The following is a 16,881-nucleotide window of genomic DNA, read 5'->3' on the forward strand; positions in this document are numbered from 1 at the left end:
CTGCAATTAGACAGCAGATTATTTTCTCACAATAATACACTTTTAATAATGGAGTAAAAACCACACTGATTTAAATAAAATAACCTCATGTAATACTAGTGCAACCTGTCAAATATTTTTATATATTTCTATGGTCCTGACCCTGGTACCTGGGGGCTATAAGCTGTTTTTACCCTCTGACGACGAGGGTTGCCCAATACCAGTGAGGTTACATGGGAAGTTTTGTGGGAGACCAAGACTCTGTGTCTCTGTTTTGAGTTCTCAGATGGTGTACCAAGCTTGTGGAAACCCTTCTGTATGACATTATAAACTGAAAATACAAAAAAAATTACAGAAATGCATAAAGTAATGTAAAATTATTATTTTTTTATTATTTGATGTAAATTTTATATTTTACCAAAGGTACTTTTATTCTTTGTTTACAAAGCCAAAAATGTATCTGGATCACTTGCAAGTCAAATAGAGACATCAGATGAAAAAGAACATTTTTCAATGACCAGTTACCTGAGTTACAGTGCAATATTTAATTTCAGACAGTATTGCTCTTAAGACATTTTACAGTAAGAAATAATAAGCTTTATCAAGTCAAAACCTAAATCAGCGCTTTTCATAAATTCAAGAATTCTCATAAACCAACAACATGAAATATCTTATGTAATGTATAGTATAATTTTTTGCTTGCCTCTACAATAAATTAATACCCTGGATGACTTAAGTATTGCAAAAATATTTACAAAAAGAAGATAAAACACAGTATAAATTTTTTTTCAAAGGTATAATTCTTCCGAGAAACAGTTTGGTACCAAGAATGAAATTTCAAGTCTTACAAAATTGCTTCTCACTTATTTAAATTCATGAAGGTAAATAAATAACACTGAATTATACAAACAAACATTGATATCCTCATATGGGTTTATGCAGTAAAAGCATGTATCTCTTCTTGGGAGTATCCAAGATTCTTCAGATATCTGAAAGTCACAAATCAAGTTGGCAATATTAATATTTGGAACCTAAAACCCACCGCAGACATAGATCAGTCAGCACCATCTTGTTTTTATTCAAACATGCACCATGACATTTACCTCCGCAAATATATTTAGGAAACAATGCCCAGGAGCTGAGATATACAACATTAACTTTTTGGATCCTGAAAACAATTTCTAAAAATAAATACAGACATAATTTGAATTATCTCAGATTTCTCAAGAGGCAGCATTATTATTGGTCAATTCCACCCTCCATTAAATCCACCTTAACTTCATCAGGACTTCAGAAATGCAAGTGATGCAACCATATTGGTTCAATATTTTGAAGGTGGGCAAGAGAAAGTTAGCAGACATATTTATCTCTAAATATGCATATAGAATAAGAAAAGTATTAGGTACAGCCATAAACAAATGCATTAATTAAAAAAAATAAGCAAGAGAAATGTTTGTATAGAACAATTGTTTTGAACTTTACTTCCCTAGCTTAATTTGTCAAGCTAACACCAACACAGAAAGCTTATTTCCTGTTACTGCAACTTTTCTATGAACATCAAATTAAAAGCAGCATTTAAAACCTTGGGGAAAACCAGTCACTGTGAAAGAGATGCTCTTACAAAGTTTTGGACAACTTACTAGAACTCATGAAAATTACATATTTCTGATACTTACTTAGCTACACACTAAATATAAACACATTCCTCAAGTATGATACCAGGTGATTTTTTTAAATTCCTTTTTTTTATAAATTCTTTTTTTTTGTTTACATCTTAAAATATTTTTAAAGTTTTCTTGCAAAGCAGAAAATGTAAGGCCATTTTTGAAAGTCTACCAAATCAGAAACATTATATCTAACTAGGTGATCAAATTTTTTAAAATTCTTTGCTTTCTAGTTCATCATTCAAAATACTCACTGTACTCCTTGTTCTGTAAAAGGTGTTGGACCACAGATGCAGATAAGCACTTTGGAGTCTTTTCTGCTTCTTTTCACAAACTCAGAGAGAAGAGATGAAGAAATCTTCCCCTGTTTACCCACCCAGTCCTTTGTTGGTTGTGAAAGAATGAACTGAACCTCAAACCTGGTAAGCAGAAGAATATTTCATAAATATTGCCTCTGATTAGAAATCTGCTACACAAAATGGTATTGATCAAGACACTGATGACTTTACATAGTGTCATTACGTGACACTATGATTACTTTCCCGTTCTGCTCAGCTTCCCACTGCAGTATCAGATCTGAGAGATATTTAAGTTGTTCCTATCGATCAAGTCAGTCAAATCACCTCTAATATTGCATATTTAATTATTTAACCAAATCTTTCAATGTTAAAAATTCCAGCTGCATATTTCACCTTTCAAAAAAAAGGTGAAAACCAACCAACCAACCAAAACACCCCCAAAACAACAACAATGAAACCAGTTGGGACCAATTAAGATACTAAAGTACAGATTTTACTGTGAAAATGCCAGCACAATTTAATTAATGAGAAACTATTATAAGTGGTTTCAAAAACTCACTAACAGAATAGTAATTCAGTAAAAAAACAAGCACTTGTATATCTGAGGCTCTTACTGAAAGGGAGAAAGGGTTTTTACTGTAAATTTGCACAATGTCTAGACTATGGAGCTTTGAAAGTGCCAGACATCACAAGGGTATGAAGTATTGATTTTTCACTTCAGTGTTGTGAAGGAACAAGTGGTTTCAACCAAGAAACAATTCAACTAACAATTAGGGAAGCATAAACAAAACATACTTTTATCATGTAAAATCTAAGCAATGACAATTTATCTAGTGATAACAGCAAGGAAACTGAAATTAAAAGGTAGTCTGATAATCCTGTGTTTCCTGACAAAACTATGGCCTGCTAAATTAAATTGACATTACATGGGTACTAGTGCATTTTAATCCACAATTAAAATGTAATTGAGAGAAAAATGCAACAATTAGTAAGGAAAAATGAAAGCAACAAGCCTATTTAAACTTTGAATTTCTACATAAATATTTTCCCAACAAGTGACACCAAAAAGACTTTTCAAGATTTCTCTAAATTCATAGTGGGGCACACTATCCTCTATCACTTCTATGCCTCTTTTGCATATCTGTGTTTTCTATTGTTAAGGCTAAGGCAAATTTTCTTCACCATCAAAAACTTCTCAGTCTTAAAAAATCACTTCATCTAACATGTAACTAACCAATAACCATCTACTAAACCCTGTCCAATGAAATCCCTGGCTTCCTCTGGGAACCTACAGAACATAATGACATAACCTCTGCTATGCATCTGTGACCAATACAACTCCTTCCACTCCCTAAGTCTCATTATATCCTTAGCTAAGAACTTACGGAATCAGAATCTGTCCTTGTGCCAAAGCTGTACAGTTAGTCTAAGTCCCAAGACTTGTTCTCCTATAGAATAAGATGGTACAAGTTGTTCTCCATAAGACTTTTAAATACCTTTCATCTTTAAGAGCTAATTGCTCTAGTTCATTTCTCCAAAGTATGTCATCTTCTGTTTTGTTGAAGAAGATCAGCTTCGCTGTCCTTAAAAAAAAAAAAAGAAAGAAAATTTAACTGTTTCTGTATTTGAAACATGTTAAACAATTAGAACTTATTGTATCATACAGAAACCTTTTACTTACATTTTTTATTTCTTTGTTTTTTTGCAGCTCTTCAATCCTCAAATCTTTTTGCCACTAACCCAATATAATTTCTTTCTTGCCGTAACTGAAAGTCTGTTGGACTAGTGGCCTTTCTTCTAAATGCCACAACCCTGCCTGCATTTGCACCCTCTAGTTCAGGAATTCCTGTCCTAAGAAAAATAAAGTCTCTTAAAGTTACTAAGACCTGTCTGAAATTACAATAAAACTTGTCAAGTTTTATCTAGTGGTTTCTCATTGTTTGAGCACTACAATTAATAGCTGGTATATGAACTCTGTACACCTTCTTAATATTACACACACCAGCTTGTAGAGGTGAAACTGGAATTAGGAAGGTTATGTCAATATTAATTTTATAAAGATGAAATGTTAACACAGAGAAGAAAATTAACGCATAACTTCAAGAGCTAACTACAGCTCTGTACCAGGTCCAACCCTTAGCCCTGCATGGGACCATCCCCAAGAGTCACACCATGTGCCTCACAGTATCATCTAAATGCTTCTTGAACTCTGTCAGGCTTGGTGCTGTGACCACTTCCCCAGTACCCAACCACCTTGTGGGTGAAGAACCTTTTCCTAATATCCAACGTAAATCTTTCCTGACACAACTTCAGGCCATTCCCTTGGGTCCTGTCACTGGTCACCACAGAGAAGAGATCAGTGCCTGCCCTTCCTCTTCCGCTCACAAGGAAGTTCTAGACTGCAATGAGGTCTCCCCTCAGTCTCCTCCGGACTGAACAGACCAAGTGACCTCAGCCACTCCTCATACGGCTTCCCCTCAAGGCCCTTCCCCATCTTCACTGCCCTCCACTGGATACTCTATAAGAGCTTAATATCTTTCTTATATTGGGGTGCCCAAAACTGCACACAATATTCAAGGTGAGGCTGCACCAACACGTAAGACAGATGATGTACTGTTAAATGCAAGCGGTTCCTGAATTAATCCCAGAGGGCTTGCTTTTTCTACTCAGGCACAGCTCTGCACAGAGAGAGCACGTTGCTGTGCTGTCAGAAGCAGTAAGTTTGGTGCCCTACTTGCAGGAAGCCAGAGCACTGGGATGCATGCAGAACCACAAGCGTACCTGTCAGCTAAGCTTGCTGGTCTTGCACATCACACAGTCCTGCCATTCCAGTTCCACAACATGGCACTCCACTACCCAGTGTACCATTTACAAGCCAAGCTTGATTCTAAGAGACTAGTGCTAGACACAGTATGTTTACATGATCCTGCACAGGAACTATTAATTCCTATCACCTCCTCCTCTATACTTTGCAGAGAGCAATCTTTCACACATACTTTCACACATCTTTCACATATGCTAGGGCTTCTGCAGAGAGTTCATGACCTCCAGCTGTTCTTCAACTGCAGGTTAGAAGCCTATTTTCTCCCAGTTTGAAGAAACCACATTTTTCTGATTTCTAACCTTCTTCCCCCTTTGCAAGCACTTCAAGATACCAGTAAAACTCTTATAAGCTACATCAGATGCCATCTTGTATTTGAGAAACATTTCATTTTCTGCCGTCAAAATACAAAAACTCATAAACATATAAAATACATACATTGTATATAATACACATCACCTGTAGTGTTACTGAGAGAAACAAGTTCCAGATGCATTACAACTCAAAGTGAGATACAGTGAACAAGCTTTGGGAACACTTGCCTGGTATAAAACAAAACAGCCCCAAATCAGCTACACTGTATCCTCACTGGGGCCCTCTGAAAACCCAGAAAACAAAGCTCACTACAAGAATGAATGCAGTGCTCTAAATGCTGGCATGGTGCACCACAGCATCGAGTGTTACACAGGTGGGGAAAAAGTCAATAGACAGTGCATAGGAAAATCATGCATTTTGTTCATTGGGTACAAAGGTACAAATTGGTTGAGACACCCTTACTGATACTTCCCAGTGTAGACAAATATATCTGCTGCAGTGCTGCTCAGTACTCGGCACTATCAAGAGAACAGAAAACCCAGCTAAAATGAAGAGACATGATCCTCACCAGTAAAGAAAAGCTGGTTGAGACAATGCTGACAAAAGTTTAGATAACAAATTAGAAAGTTCATCAGCTCTTTGGAAGGAAATAGGGTGAATCTGGCATACTGGAAGCTACTTCAAGGGATGTAGATTTTAATAAAGTAAAAAAAATTGGTACGTGAGGTCCTATGGAAAGCTGTACAGAGAGGAGTTAGAGACCCTTATAGGATTTTAGGAAAAAGAGGAGGTAGAAAGTTACAAAATCACCTTCCAAACAAGAATGATGATGAAAGTGGGATACTATATTAAAAGTGAATATGAGGACAGAGTGGTAATTTAGGAATGAAAAGCTGGAGACAAGGGAAGATGCAACTATCAAGGAGAATCAATAAATGACTACAAGCATCCTATACTCAAGAAGAGCATTAGCTCTCCATCTAGTGTTTAGTGCCTTTTTAAAGAAAGGTACCTATTAACTGATAACTGATTGCAGTTATACACCATCAGTAAAAAAGGAGCAAAAAACCTCATCTTAAAAAGAAAGCGTAGAGGACCGCTATTCTTTTTTAATTAATACTTTGGTCAAATACAATTTGGCCTGTAAGAGAGGAAACAAGTCATTATGACTTCAGGATCATTATCCTTCACAAAAGGATAATGCAGGCAAGAAGAGAACAAATTGTTTTCCCCGTTTACCATAGGCAAGAAATAGCAGACTTAAAAGATAATAGGGAAACTTTGACTAGACAGTAAGAATGAAAATCCATTGATCCTAGCCCATTGCATAACAGCAAATGCTGCTTAGGCAGGCTTCAGATTCTCCAGCACTCACACTGCAGCCCCAGAAGTTCAGCAGCACTCGCACAGCACTCCAGACAGAGGCTGCTTTGGCACCCACAGGTGACAAGTCAATCACTGCATAGATTATTCCTCAGCTTTCTGCAATTCGTGTTCCTGCAAGTGCAATCCAAGCTTAGGACAACAGTTACTTTGCTAAATAAGATAATTCTATGCAAATCATATTTATGTTGTTTACAATTACATGTATCTCATACATATAAATGTACATATATTAAAGACACTCTTGTACTATTTTCCCAAAAAAGAAAATGATGGTTAAAGAGCACATATAAGGCCAAGAAACTAAATTGCCTAGAACAGTCAGAAAAACAAATGTTTAAGTGTCTGCATATAACCAGAATCTGCACCAGATCAAGTCATTCACCTAACAAGCCTCCACAGCAAGAAGGAAAAATTTGTTTACTTTGAATTGACTAGTAAAGGAAACAGATGCTGCTGCATCCTAAACTAACATTGAATTCCCATAAGAAGTCATGCTGAAAAGTGTAAAAAATGTGCTTCCCAAGCATTTTGTCAGATGATAGGTTTACCCTTTGGATTGGCAAGGCCAGCCAGCCAGCCACTTGCTATTTGCTACTGACAATACAGGACGCTTTGGAAGAGCTAGACAGTACACAATCTCTCTGCTCACAAAACAGGATTATATGTCATTGCTGAAATATAAACAATATAAGAATAGTGTCTCGATTTAGGGTTTGTTTGTTTTTTTAGAAACAAACTTCTGCAGTGCATCTCATCCTTTTTAGCTTTAGTATGAAGATTAGTGTCCAATTAATATCTCCATGCTGTTTCAAAAGCAGAAGTACCAGTTCTGGGGTTCCAAAGGACAAAACAACCTGTTCCCTTACCACATAAAAGTAATGATTTCTTCTGTAGATTTTACAAGCAGAGTATAGAATGCATATGCAATACACACCTTTCTATGCATTTGAATACACTTAATGCTCTGCTTATAGAAGTGGCACTTTTTTTAAAACTGGAACTCATCCGGTAACAATGTGTTACTGTCGCTTAGCAGGTGAAAACAATATGCTAGCTATTCAAATATATCAGAGGGAAGTTATAAGTAAACAGTTTTAGCCCTTATCAGTCCAAAAAACAATACCTACATTGAAATATTTCAATACTAAAAAGAGACTGAAATGGAAAGCTAGTTAAAAAAAAACTCCTCCAAGTTTTTACCCAGTGAGCTCATTTGTACCACAACTAAAATCCAAAATGCAGATCAGCCCATTATGTTGAGGGTAGCCAATAACCAAATATGTGCAAATTGCCTAAGCTTCTGACACTCTTCCCTTAAGCATGCCAGTTCTTGGCATAAGTTGAAGACAAATGCTTTCATACCATTTTATTTTGTTAGTTGTTTTATTAACACTGAGGCTTGCCCACTACGTTTCTTCCTTCTAACTTGGGTTAAATCACAAGAATCGTACATACCTGAGACAACTAACTTCAGTCAGAGCAAAATTCAGCAGTTTAACCATTGGTGTGAAGCCTGTGCCTCCTGCCAATAAAATGAGATCTTCTGTAGCTTGAACTCGTGACTTCTTGAAGTTGCCTTCAGGATTGCTGACAGAAACATAGTCTCCTTTATTCAAAAAAAAAAAAAATTAAAAAAGAAAAACATTAATTAGATGAAAACAAGCTAATCAGTATTCTGATTTTTTAAAGGCTATTTCATATTGCCTTCATCTTTGTAGTATTAAGGTTCATTTCAGAAAGGTACTATACACTTCACGTAAGAATCACTCTTGTTAAAAGAAGAGATATACAATTAAAAAGTTTTGTCTTGATGGATTTTACAAGATATGAGTACACAAACATTTCCAAAATCAGTATTAAAAATCTGCCTCTGTATCTGAAATGAAAAAGGAAGTGCATCTTAAGTCCCATAAAAAAGACCTAGCTTTCTTTATGTGAAAGTACAAAAACTTGTACTCTCAGAGCATCAGACATCAAAGTGATCAACTCTAATGTGTGATAGTTCACACAGATCAGTCAGGAGAGCTTTATGTAATGGACAACTCCTAGTTACAGTGAGGATAAGCCTGTACATTTAGGGAATGGAAAACAAGGTTTAAAAAAAGTTGTAAGTATGTCCCAATATATAAGTAGGTAAATGATAAGAACATCAAAATACTCAGACAGTGAATCTTTAAAGATAAGGCAAACACAAAACCCCCCACCATATACTTACCAATTTGTAGGTGGTCAAGTGCCTGTGTGAACAGCCCACAGGAATAAATTTTAATCATTAAATATATATGCACACCATCATGGTGAGATGTTTCTTGGAAATCCAATGGCAAAAAAGGCAATACAGGTGTGTATGGTTTTACTGCCTCTGTCCCTAAAGAGTAGACCAAAAGATAGCTGAAATAATATGAAAAGCACTCTACATCCAGCTACTACAAACAAATATCAAAATAAACAATGAGTAAATAAATAATCTGTATATCCCATAAAAATAACACCATCTCATGCTTTTATGCAAGTATATTACTTTCCACTGCACCAGAACTGGAAAATTAAAAATTTCAGGTCACTGCTCAACATGTTATTTCTGTGCTATCTAGCAACTCAGAACACCAGATTAAAAGATCTTCAGTCATCCCTGAAGAACCTGAAAATCTAAACAATTTCATTTATTTGCATTTATTTCAAGAACTTGATTTTTTCTAAATTTAAACAGCAGAGTTTTAGTACTGCACAGTTTGCAGTATATTATTCTTGCAGTATATTATTCTTGCAGTATAATTTCAAAAATCCATTGTATAATGATAGAAAGAAAGATCACAAGAGTTGAACACCAGCAAAGCATTAGGCAGGGAGGAGGAGGACAAAACAGTTCTCAATTAATGGATATTTAATAATTCTTCTGAGAAATCTCTCTACCATGCATATTGCAATCCAAGTATAGTGACCAGTATAACCATTAATATACATATTTTAAAAAGTACTTTTAAAAAAATAAACCAGATATTTCTTTGGCCTTCCATTTCCTTAAGTCCACCTTTTACAAAATTTTGATGAATAGCACATAAACATGCTTTTCAAGATACATTCGTCTCACAGCCTTGTGTTATCATTAATATTGTGCAACTGGAGTATAAGGTAGTACTACCATGACTACTATAAATCCCTCAGAAGAAGGGGAAAAAAAGGAAAAATTGCAACAATACCCTCCTCATTTCAAAAAATTAAAAGGAACTGACTAATGATATATAACATGTATGATAAGTTTTCCCCCTTCAAAGATGAACAGCACTACTTCAGTAGAGAGAGTGTTCTAAAGAGAGAGTTGAAAGTAGAGACAATAAAGTCAACAGTAAATGCCAGCCACCTCAATAGTTAGCTTTCCATCAATATTAATCCAGTCAGTTCATTATTAAGCACTGATTGTGATTCTGGAAGCAGAGACTTTCTAACTACGACAAGGGAATTTGTGGCCATGGACTTGGCATTCTCTCAAGACTATGAAAAGGATTCCATTACTACATTCTCAATTTTTCTTACCTGTAATAATTTGTTTGAGGTAAACATGTTGCCCAGTGGGAATACGGAGATGTGTGCCCTTTGGCAACAGAAAGCAGAAGAGCTTGGTGTCATGGGTAACTTCTGTCTTAGAAACCAACTTGCATTTTCTGTAGAACAGTTCTATAAACATGATTTTACTTGTTAGTTAAGTCTCAATCTGTGTTTTTTTTCTTATATATCTTTCACTAAGAGATAGAGAAATATATGTATTTCAGTATATACAATTATAAAAACACTATAAATGCTTCTTGTATAATTACTTAAAATTATTTTTACAGTTTTGGACTAAGGACTCATTTATAGCCTTACTTTGGGTCTCTGAGTTATCAGCAATGACTGGGAAGAAGTAGAAAAGCATCAGAAACTAGCAGAAAACAGAACCCCTTGTACTACACTGTACCTGCACTGAATTCACCTTGTAACTACAGCACAAGTACACGTATGCAGACCAAAACCAGCTTGCATAACACAAATGAAATATAAGCCAGCAGAGCACCACAGTCCTTAGCAAGAGACTATCCAAACCCATCCAGCATCTCAGATATTTATTGGTCTGACCATCCCATACTGTTGCACTTTGACTGTTATTAGCACAAGAAGAATTTCTGATACAGCTTTGCACAATTTTTCAGGTACACAATTCCAATGCTTAAATGCTTATACATGAAATAAAATGAAATGAACATCTGTGCCTACATAGGCAAGAAACACTTCAGCATTATCAGTAAATATTTTACACATGAATTGGTGCCTTTTGGCTAACTAGGAATTATGAACTCCAGTTATATGTTCACATGCTCACTTAAAATCAACTACAAGGTCTTATGTACAGCATAAATTTTTGTTAACACAGCTGTTTTGGGGGCGAGGACATTGGTTTCACATACAGTACTTTTCAACCTGTGCATCAACTAAATGTCTGGCAAAAGGCAACTGAAAAAAGAAAGCATTTAAAATAAATAAATAAAAGCACTATGTAAGGTTTGCATTTCAGACTGCCTCTCTTACAACAGAGGTAATAACCCATCATTTATGCTGGAAACAACCTCTGTGGCAAAGTACTCAGTGTAAGGCTGGTCAGCCCTGCACCCATTTTAACTAAGCAGCCATCCTGAGCTCTGTAATCTGCATCATTACAGCACTTCGGGGTCTAAGGGAGGATTTGAAAGCACAACAAAGAGGGCTATGTCCTGTTGATTACAGCCAGAGACTGCAGAACATTAAGCTGGGATGAAGCAGCAAGGAAGAAGTACTTCAAAGAACAAAGGGCATGGATGCTTTCCTTCTGGAAATAAAAAATGCTTACAAAGGTTAATTTCACAACAAATGCTAAATAGAGGAAGGTATTTCTCAACTCTCAACTATAATATAGAGGAGGCCTACAGGGAAGCCGGAGAGGGATTCTTTGTCAGGAACTGATGAAACGATAGGACAAGGAATAATAGATACAAACTGAAGGAGGGGAAATTTAGGTTAGATATTAGGAAGGCAGAGGCAAGAGTAGAAGGTACCAGCTACTATAGGAGATCAGGTTCGAGGCGATCTAAGAAACCTGAAGGTGCACAAGTCCATGGAACCTGATGAGATGCATCCGTGGATTCTGAGGGAACTTGCAGAGGAAGTGGCTACCCACTGCCCATCCATGTGGCACTCTGGTAAAGTTCCCACTGACTGGAAAATGCGAAGCGTAACCACTGTGTCTGGCAAGATCACAGAGCAGATACTCCTGGAAGCTATGCATGGAAAATAAGGAGGTAACTTGTGACAGTAAACATGGCTTCACTACAGGCACAGATGTTCATTTTATTTTATGTACATGGCCTAAATCCTGATGTCCTTCAAAATTCTTTCTTGAGTCAACACAATGACTCTTCTTAAGTGAGTCTTGCCTGACAGAAGGCTTATGCAATTTTCCAGTGAAGTCTCCCTTAAATGTAAGACAAAATGTAAAGGAAACTCTAGGCATTGCTGCAGCTCCAACAACCACTGCCATTGCTTCCTTGCTCTTACTTCCAAGAGCACCAGAGAGAAGCCCAAGTCAGTAAGCCTGGCTGATCTTTATGCTTAACTAGGGCTACAATTCACAAACAGACACTGATCACTGGACTTAAAAAAAACAACACCAAAACCAACCATCAACCAAAAAAGGTTAGAGGGGTTCACAGTAAGCTAGCCTGTCCATTCTCCTTCCCCAGTATTCCCCAAGAGTCATTTAAGGACCACTTTGAGTACTTCAGTAATTTCATGTAATGAATTATCATTTTCCAAGTAATTTATCTGTACTGCAGTTTCCTTAGTCCAGGATTATTACCCCAAACATTTTGCTCTTTCCAGATATTCTGGATTAAAAACAGAGCTAAAGAGTTTGCTGGAGACTAGTTACAGAGTGCTCTGTGACAGTGCAGTCAATTGCTGCCTGAAGGAACAGTTATCACTTCCAACATTCCCTTCTTCAATAAGTGCAGGATGACAACTTGTCAATTCAACCACAACAGAAAGCAAATAATTTTAAACAGGGGACAGCTTTCAAACCAACAATAGTTATCCACCAATTGTTTAAAAGTTAAGGATTTAAACAGTATGTTCTAGCTCAGCCATGCTTCTTTCTAATTGACTTTATTTCCAAGGGTATAAATAAACTCTGCTAGAACAGTCAAGCATCTAATTACATGCAGTTATGCCTGAAATATACAGTCAGATTACTAAATTTCAGCTGCACATGCACTTTGGCAATGGACTAAATTAGCAGCAAATTCCTTACGTACCAGTATTGCCAGAGTGGATGACCATGGCATTTTTATGCATACACTTGTTTTCTTAAATTACTCAAATATCTACTAATGAGTTTATCCACTAAAAATGCCTGCACAGCCACAATGTAAAGCCTCTGATATGGAATAAATCTTCTTGATTAAGATTTTTCTCACACCTTTCATTTAACATCCTACAAATTCCTTATTTTGAATGAGCAAACATTTCAGACGAATCAAAAGAATGCCTAAAGCTCTGAAAAAATTGAAGTCAATAATTCCATTTCATACCAATCTTGAAGTAAAGCATCTCTCCAGCTATACAAATATTATTAAAAGGTTTTTTGAAATTAGAAAAATAATACACTGTAAGATTGCAAACTACAGTATACAAATAAATACGCCAAGATTGCTGTCAGTTCTGCAAACTTAAGAATTGCTTAAAAGAATGTGTGAAGTTGGTAATATAGCTGTAGTGGGTTGACCCTGGCTGGATACCAGGTACCCACTAAAGTCGCTCTCTCACTCCCCTCTGCTACTGGACAGAGGAGAGAAAAAAACCAGCCAAGGATTCATGAGTTGAGATAAGAGCTGGGAAAGGTCAGTTACTGATCACCTTCACGGGCAAAACAGACTCAAAGCTGGGATACTAATTAAATTTATTACTACACAGGATCAGAGCAAAAGAGCGAGAAGTAAAATACTCTTAAAAACACCTTGCCCCCACCCCTCCTTCCTTCCATGTTCTCCCTCCTCCCCCTTGCACCAGGGGGACGGGGAATGGGGGTTACGGTCAGTTGTTGTTTCTGCTGCTGCTCAGCGAGAGGAGTCCTTCCCCTGCTCCTGTGGGGTCCCTCCCATGGGAGACAGTCCTTGATGGACCTCTCCAGCGTGAGTCCATCCCTCGGGCAGCAGTTCTTCCCAAACTGCTGTCCTGTGGGTCACTTCTCCATGGGGTGCAGTCCTTCACGAATGAGCTGTACCAGCGTGGGTCCCCCACAGGGGCCACAAGTCCTACCTGGGAAAAACTCGTGTCAGCGTGGGCTCCTTTCTCCACGGGCTGCAGGTCCCTGGTAGGACCCTGATCCATCTTGGGCCTCCCACAGGGTCACAGTCTCCTTCATGCATCCACCTGCTCCAGCATGGGCTTCTCCATGGGCTGCAGGTGGGTCTCTGCACCCTGATGGTCCTCCATGGGCTGCAGGGGCGCAGCTGCTCCACCATGGTCTGCACCACGGGCTGCAGGGGCCTCATCTCCAGCACCTGGAGCACTTCCTCCCCCTCCTTCTGCACTGGTGTCTGCATTGTTGTTCCCATGTTCTCACTCAGTTCTTCCCTGGCTGGAATTTTTTACTGTGCGATAACTTTCTTTTCTTAAATATGTTATCACGGAGGCGTTACTGTCACTCTTGATTGGATTGGCCTTGGCCAGCGGCAGGAAGCCCGTCCTGGAGCCTGCTGGCATTGGCTTCACCAGACAGGGGAAGCTTCTAGCAGCTTCTAACAGAAGGCACCCCTGTAGCCCCCCTGCTACCAAAACTCAGTCACAGAAGGCAACTACAATAGCCCATAATACTGATCATCTAATACGCTTACAGATATTTGGGAGTGGAGAGAGAGAAGCTAAAAAAATGATTCATCAACTGTTTCCTGAAAATTTTTTGACCTTTACAACCTGACTAATTCCAGCCTTTTCCATATAAATAACCTTTGCCTCCCTGTTTTTCTTTTTATTTTGCCATACAGAACTTTTGTCCTGGTTCACTCAATCTCACCTTTAAAAACAGAGACCTGCCTAGGTCTAAGTAAACTTCTAGTTTAGTTTGTAGCCTTTGCTGTATTAACTAAAATTAGTTCATTATCAGTGTGTTGTGGTTTAACCCTAACTCTATCCCTGCCAAAACTAGAACACAGTGGTTTCAATAAAATCTGGAGTCACAAGCAAAAACAAGTGGCAATGCAGAAAAGCCTTTCAACAAGAGAATACCAACCCCTAGTAGCAAGATGAAGCTGAACACTTGCTGTCATCAGCCCATGAAGCCAAGTTAACTGCCAGATGCAAAGACACATGATTTGGTACTATACATAAACAAAAGGTATTCTTCTCTCAATTTTGTAGCACAATGAAGCGTCCAGAAGCAAATCGTAATTTTCAAAGTGGAGAAAGTAACTACTGACGAGGTTAGCTTTGATCAAGCTTTCTGCAGACATCAAGTGCCAGCATCACAGCGCCTGATCTCAGAGAAGCACTCCCGCAGCTCCCTCCTAGCAAAGCTTTGCCACAAAAATCCAATATTATCACAGGGCAGAGACATCACCCTTCAAACTGAACCTCTTCCTCTGCTGGAATCAAGAAATGCAGCACATTGATTCATAGGCATACAAATTTAATTTTACTAACAAAACTGCTGCACAGATAATGATACCTTTTGGAGAGTATTAGCCTTTTGCCTACTGTGTTCTTCCTTGTCATGAAAGGGAGTTTAATTTAAGCATTTCTCCTTGAATTATGCTTTTTGCTTTTCTTCAATGATAAAACTTCAAAGACAATTCTTATTTCTTACTTGTTAGTCATAATGCTAGGAATGCTAAAGCAGCAATATCAGCCTGTTCGCTTGGAATAGAGTTTCAAAGTATAAAAGCCGAATCCCTCTGCTGCCCCTCCCTCTCAAGTAGAGGATTTCCACCCCACTCCCAGCAAGTATGTATCACTCAACAGTGTCCATCAGCCAGCTGAAGGTTAATCCTTACTTTGTTCAGGTTATTTCATTACAGAGCCTCAAGTACTATAAGTGCCAACATAATGGAGATTAGACCACTGTAGTGGTTTGAATTTTGTTTTCTCCCAGAGGCTAAGAAAAGTGGTAGACCCCAAGGGGTGGAAACCCCTGGAAGTTTTGAAATTCTGCCCAATGGGCGCTCCTGCAGAAATGTCAACATCCCACAAGCTCACCGGAAGAGATGAGTTGTAGTTTTGTTGTTGAGGAGTGGTGGCCATGTTGTAGAGCCATGAGGAAGGGGCTCGAAGCCCCTTGGGCCCTCTGGGGCCTCCCAGCCCCTGGCTGGGGGGGCTGCAGGGACCTGGAACAGCATAAAGCTGGGCTAGGTGCCTGTAGTTATGCCGGGAGATGTTTTCTCCGTGGGTGCAGAGCAGCAGCAGGCACTGACCAGAGAAACGGTGGCAGAGAGCCAGGAGACAAGAACCTGAACCAGAGGAGCAGCAGAAGCAACATGCAGCACCACAGAAAGGACTCCTGGAAGGAGAGCCGGGAAAAAGAGAGCCAGCAGAGAGACAGAGTTTGGGGTAAGACTGTACCAGCCCCCCAAAACTCCCTTGAGACCCCTCTTGGAGAAGAGGGACATGGACTCCTATTTTGGAGAGCAGTTTTGGACATGCAGCACTAGAAAGGGAGAGGAGCTGAGAAGCTCAAAAGACGTCCCGGAGCTGGACCGGGACGGCCAGATGGAATGCGGGGGGAGTTGACCTTGGCTCCCCCCCCCCCCCCTCACACGGCTGCCACGGTGGCAGCCTGAGAGACAGGGCACAGAGGCCCTGCAAGCTTGAGACTCCTGGAGATACCAGACCGTCATGAAGACCCCCTGTGTCTTCGTGATATGACGTGGTGATACGACCCTGTCTGGGGTTACGAAGGCCACGGAAGACCCCTTTGCCTGCGTCAAGGGGGCCGAGGGAGCTTGAATAACTCCCTCATGAGTGCTGGCAGAAAGCCAGCTATCAGCTGCTGCATGTGGAGAAGACAGACAGAACCTGCTGCCTTAGAAGATGCTGCTGAAGGACTGGAAGGGATCTGTCCTTCTTTCCCTCCTGGACTTTTATTTGGAGGGGAGAAGAGATCTGGTCCATTGTAAATACATATGTCATGGTAGAGATAGTTGTGATCGTGTGTATAATGTGATATGGTATTTATTTGTACAGTCATTGTAATATATGCCCTTTCCACCACTTTGAGTCTGGTGTGTTTTGTCTGGAAAAACCCATCTCACATTAGGTTGAGATGTGGGAGGGGTGATGGAGCTAGGGAATTGGATTTTGGGACTATCTCAAACCATGACAACCACAGAGCTGAAGGAAGGTGGCTGCCCACCACTCC

The 16,881-nt window shown here is 39.0% G+C and overlaps 1 protein-coding gene across 3 annotated transcripts in view; it reads right to left on the bottom strand.

Moving 5' to 3' along the window:
• Positions 1–346: 346 nt before the first annotated feature.
• The window catches only part of LOC135412373 (cytochrome b5 reductase 4), a 36,579-nt gene continuing 20,044 nt past the window's right edge, over positions 347–16,881 (bottom strand). For all 3 annotated transcript variants that reach the window (XM_064651106.1, XM_064651107.1, XM_064651108.1), the window contains 6 exons: positions 9,999–10,139; positions 8,680–8,832; positions 7,920–8,070; positions 3,439–3,525; positions 1,898–2,062; positions 347–968 (listed from right to left, as the gene is read on the bottom strand). In XM_064651106.1, the coding sequence (XP_064507176.1) occupies positions 914–968; positions 1,898–2,062; positions 3,439–3,525; positions 7,920–8,070; positions 8,680–8,832; positions 9,999–10,139 (752 nt within the window). In that variant the 3' untranslated portion in view covers positions 347–913. The remainder of the gene's footprint in view (positions 969–1,897; positions 2,063–3,438; positions 3,526–7,919; positions 8,071–8,679; positions 8,833–9,998; positions 10,140–16,881) is intronic.

Source organism: Pseudopipra pipra, chromosome 3, assembly GCF_036250125.1.
Source record: "Pseudopipra pipra isolate bDixPip1 chromosome 3, bDixPip1.hap1, whole genome shotgun sequence".
Lineage (NCBI taxonomy): Eukaryota > Metazoa > Chordata > Aves > Passeriformes > Pipridae > Pseudopipra > Pseudopipra pipra.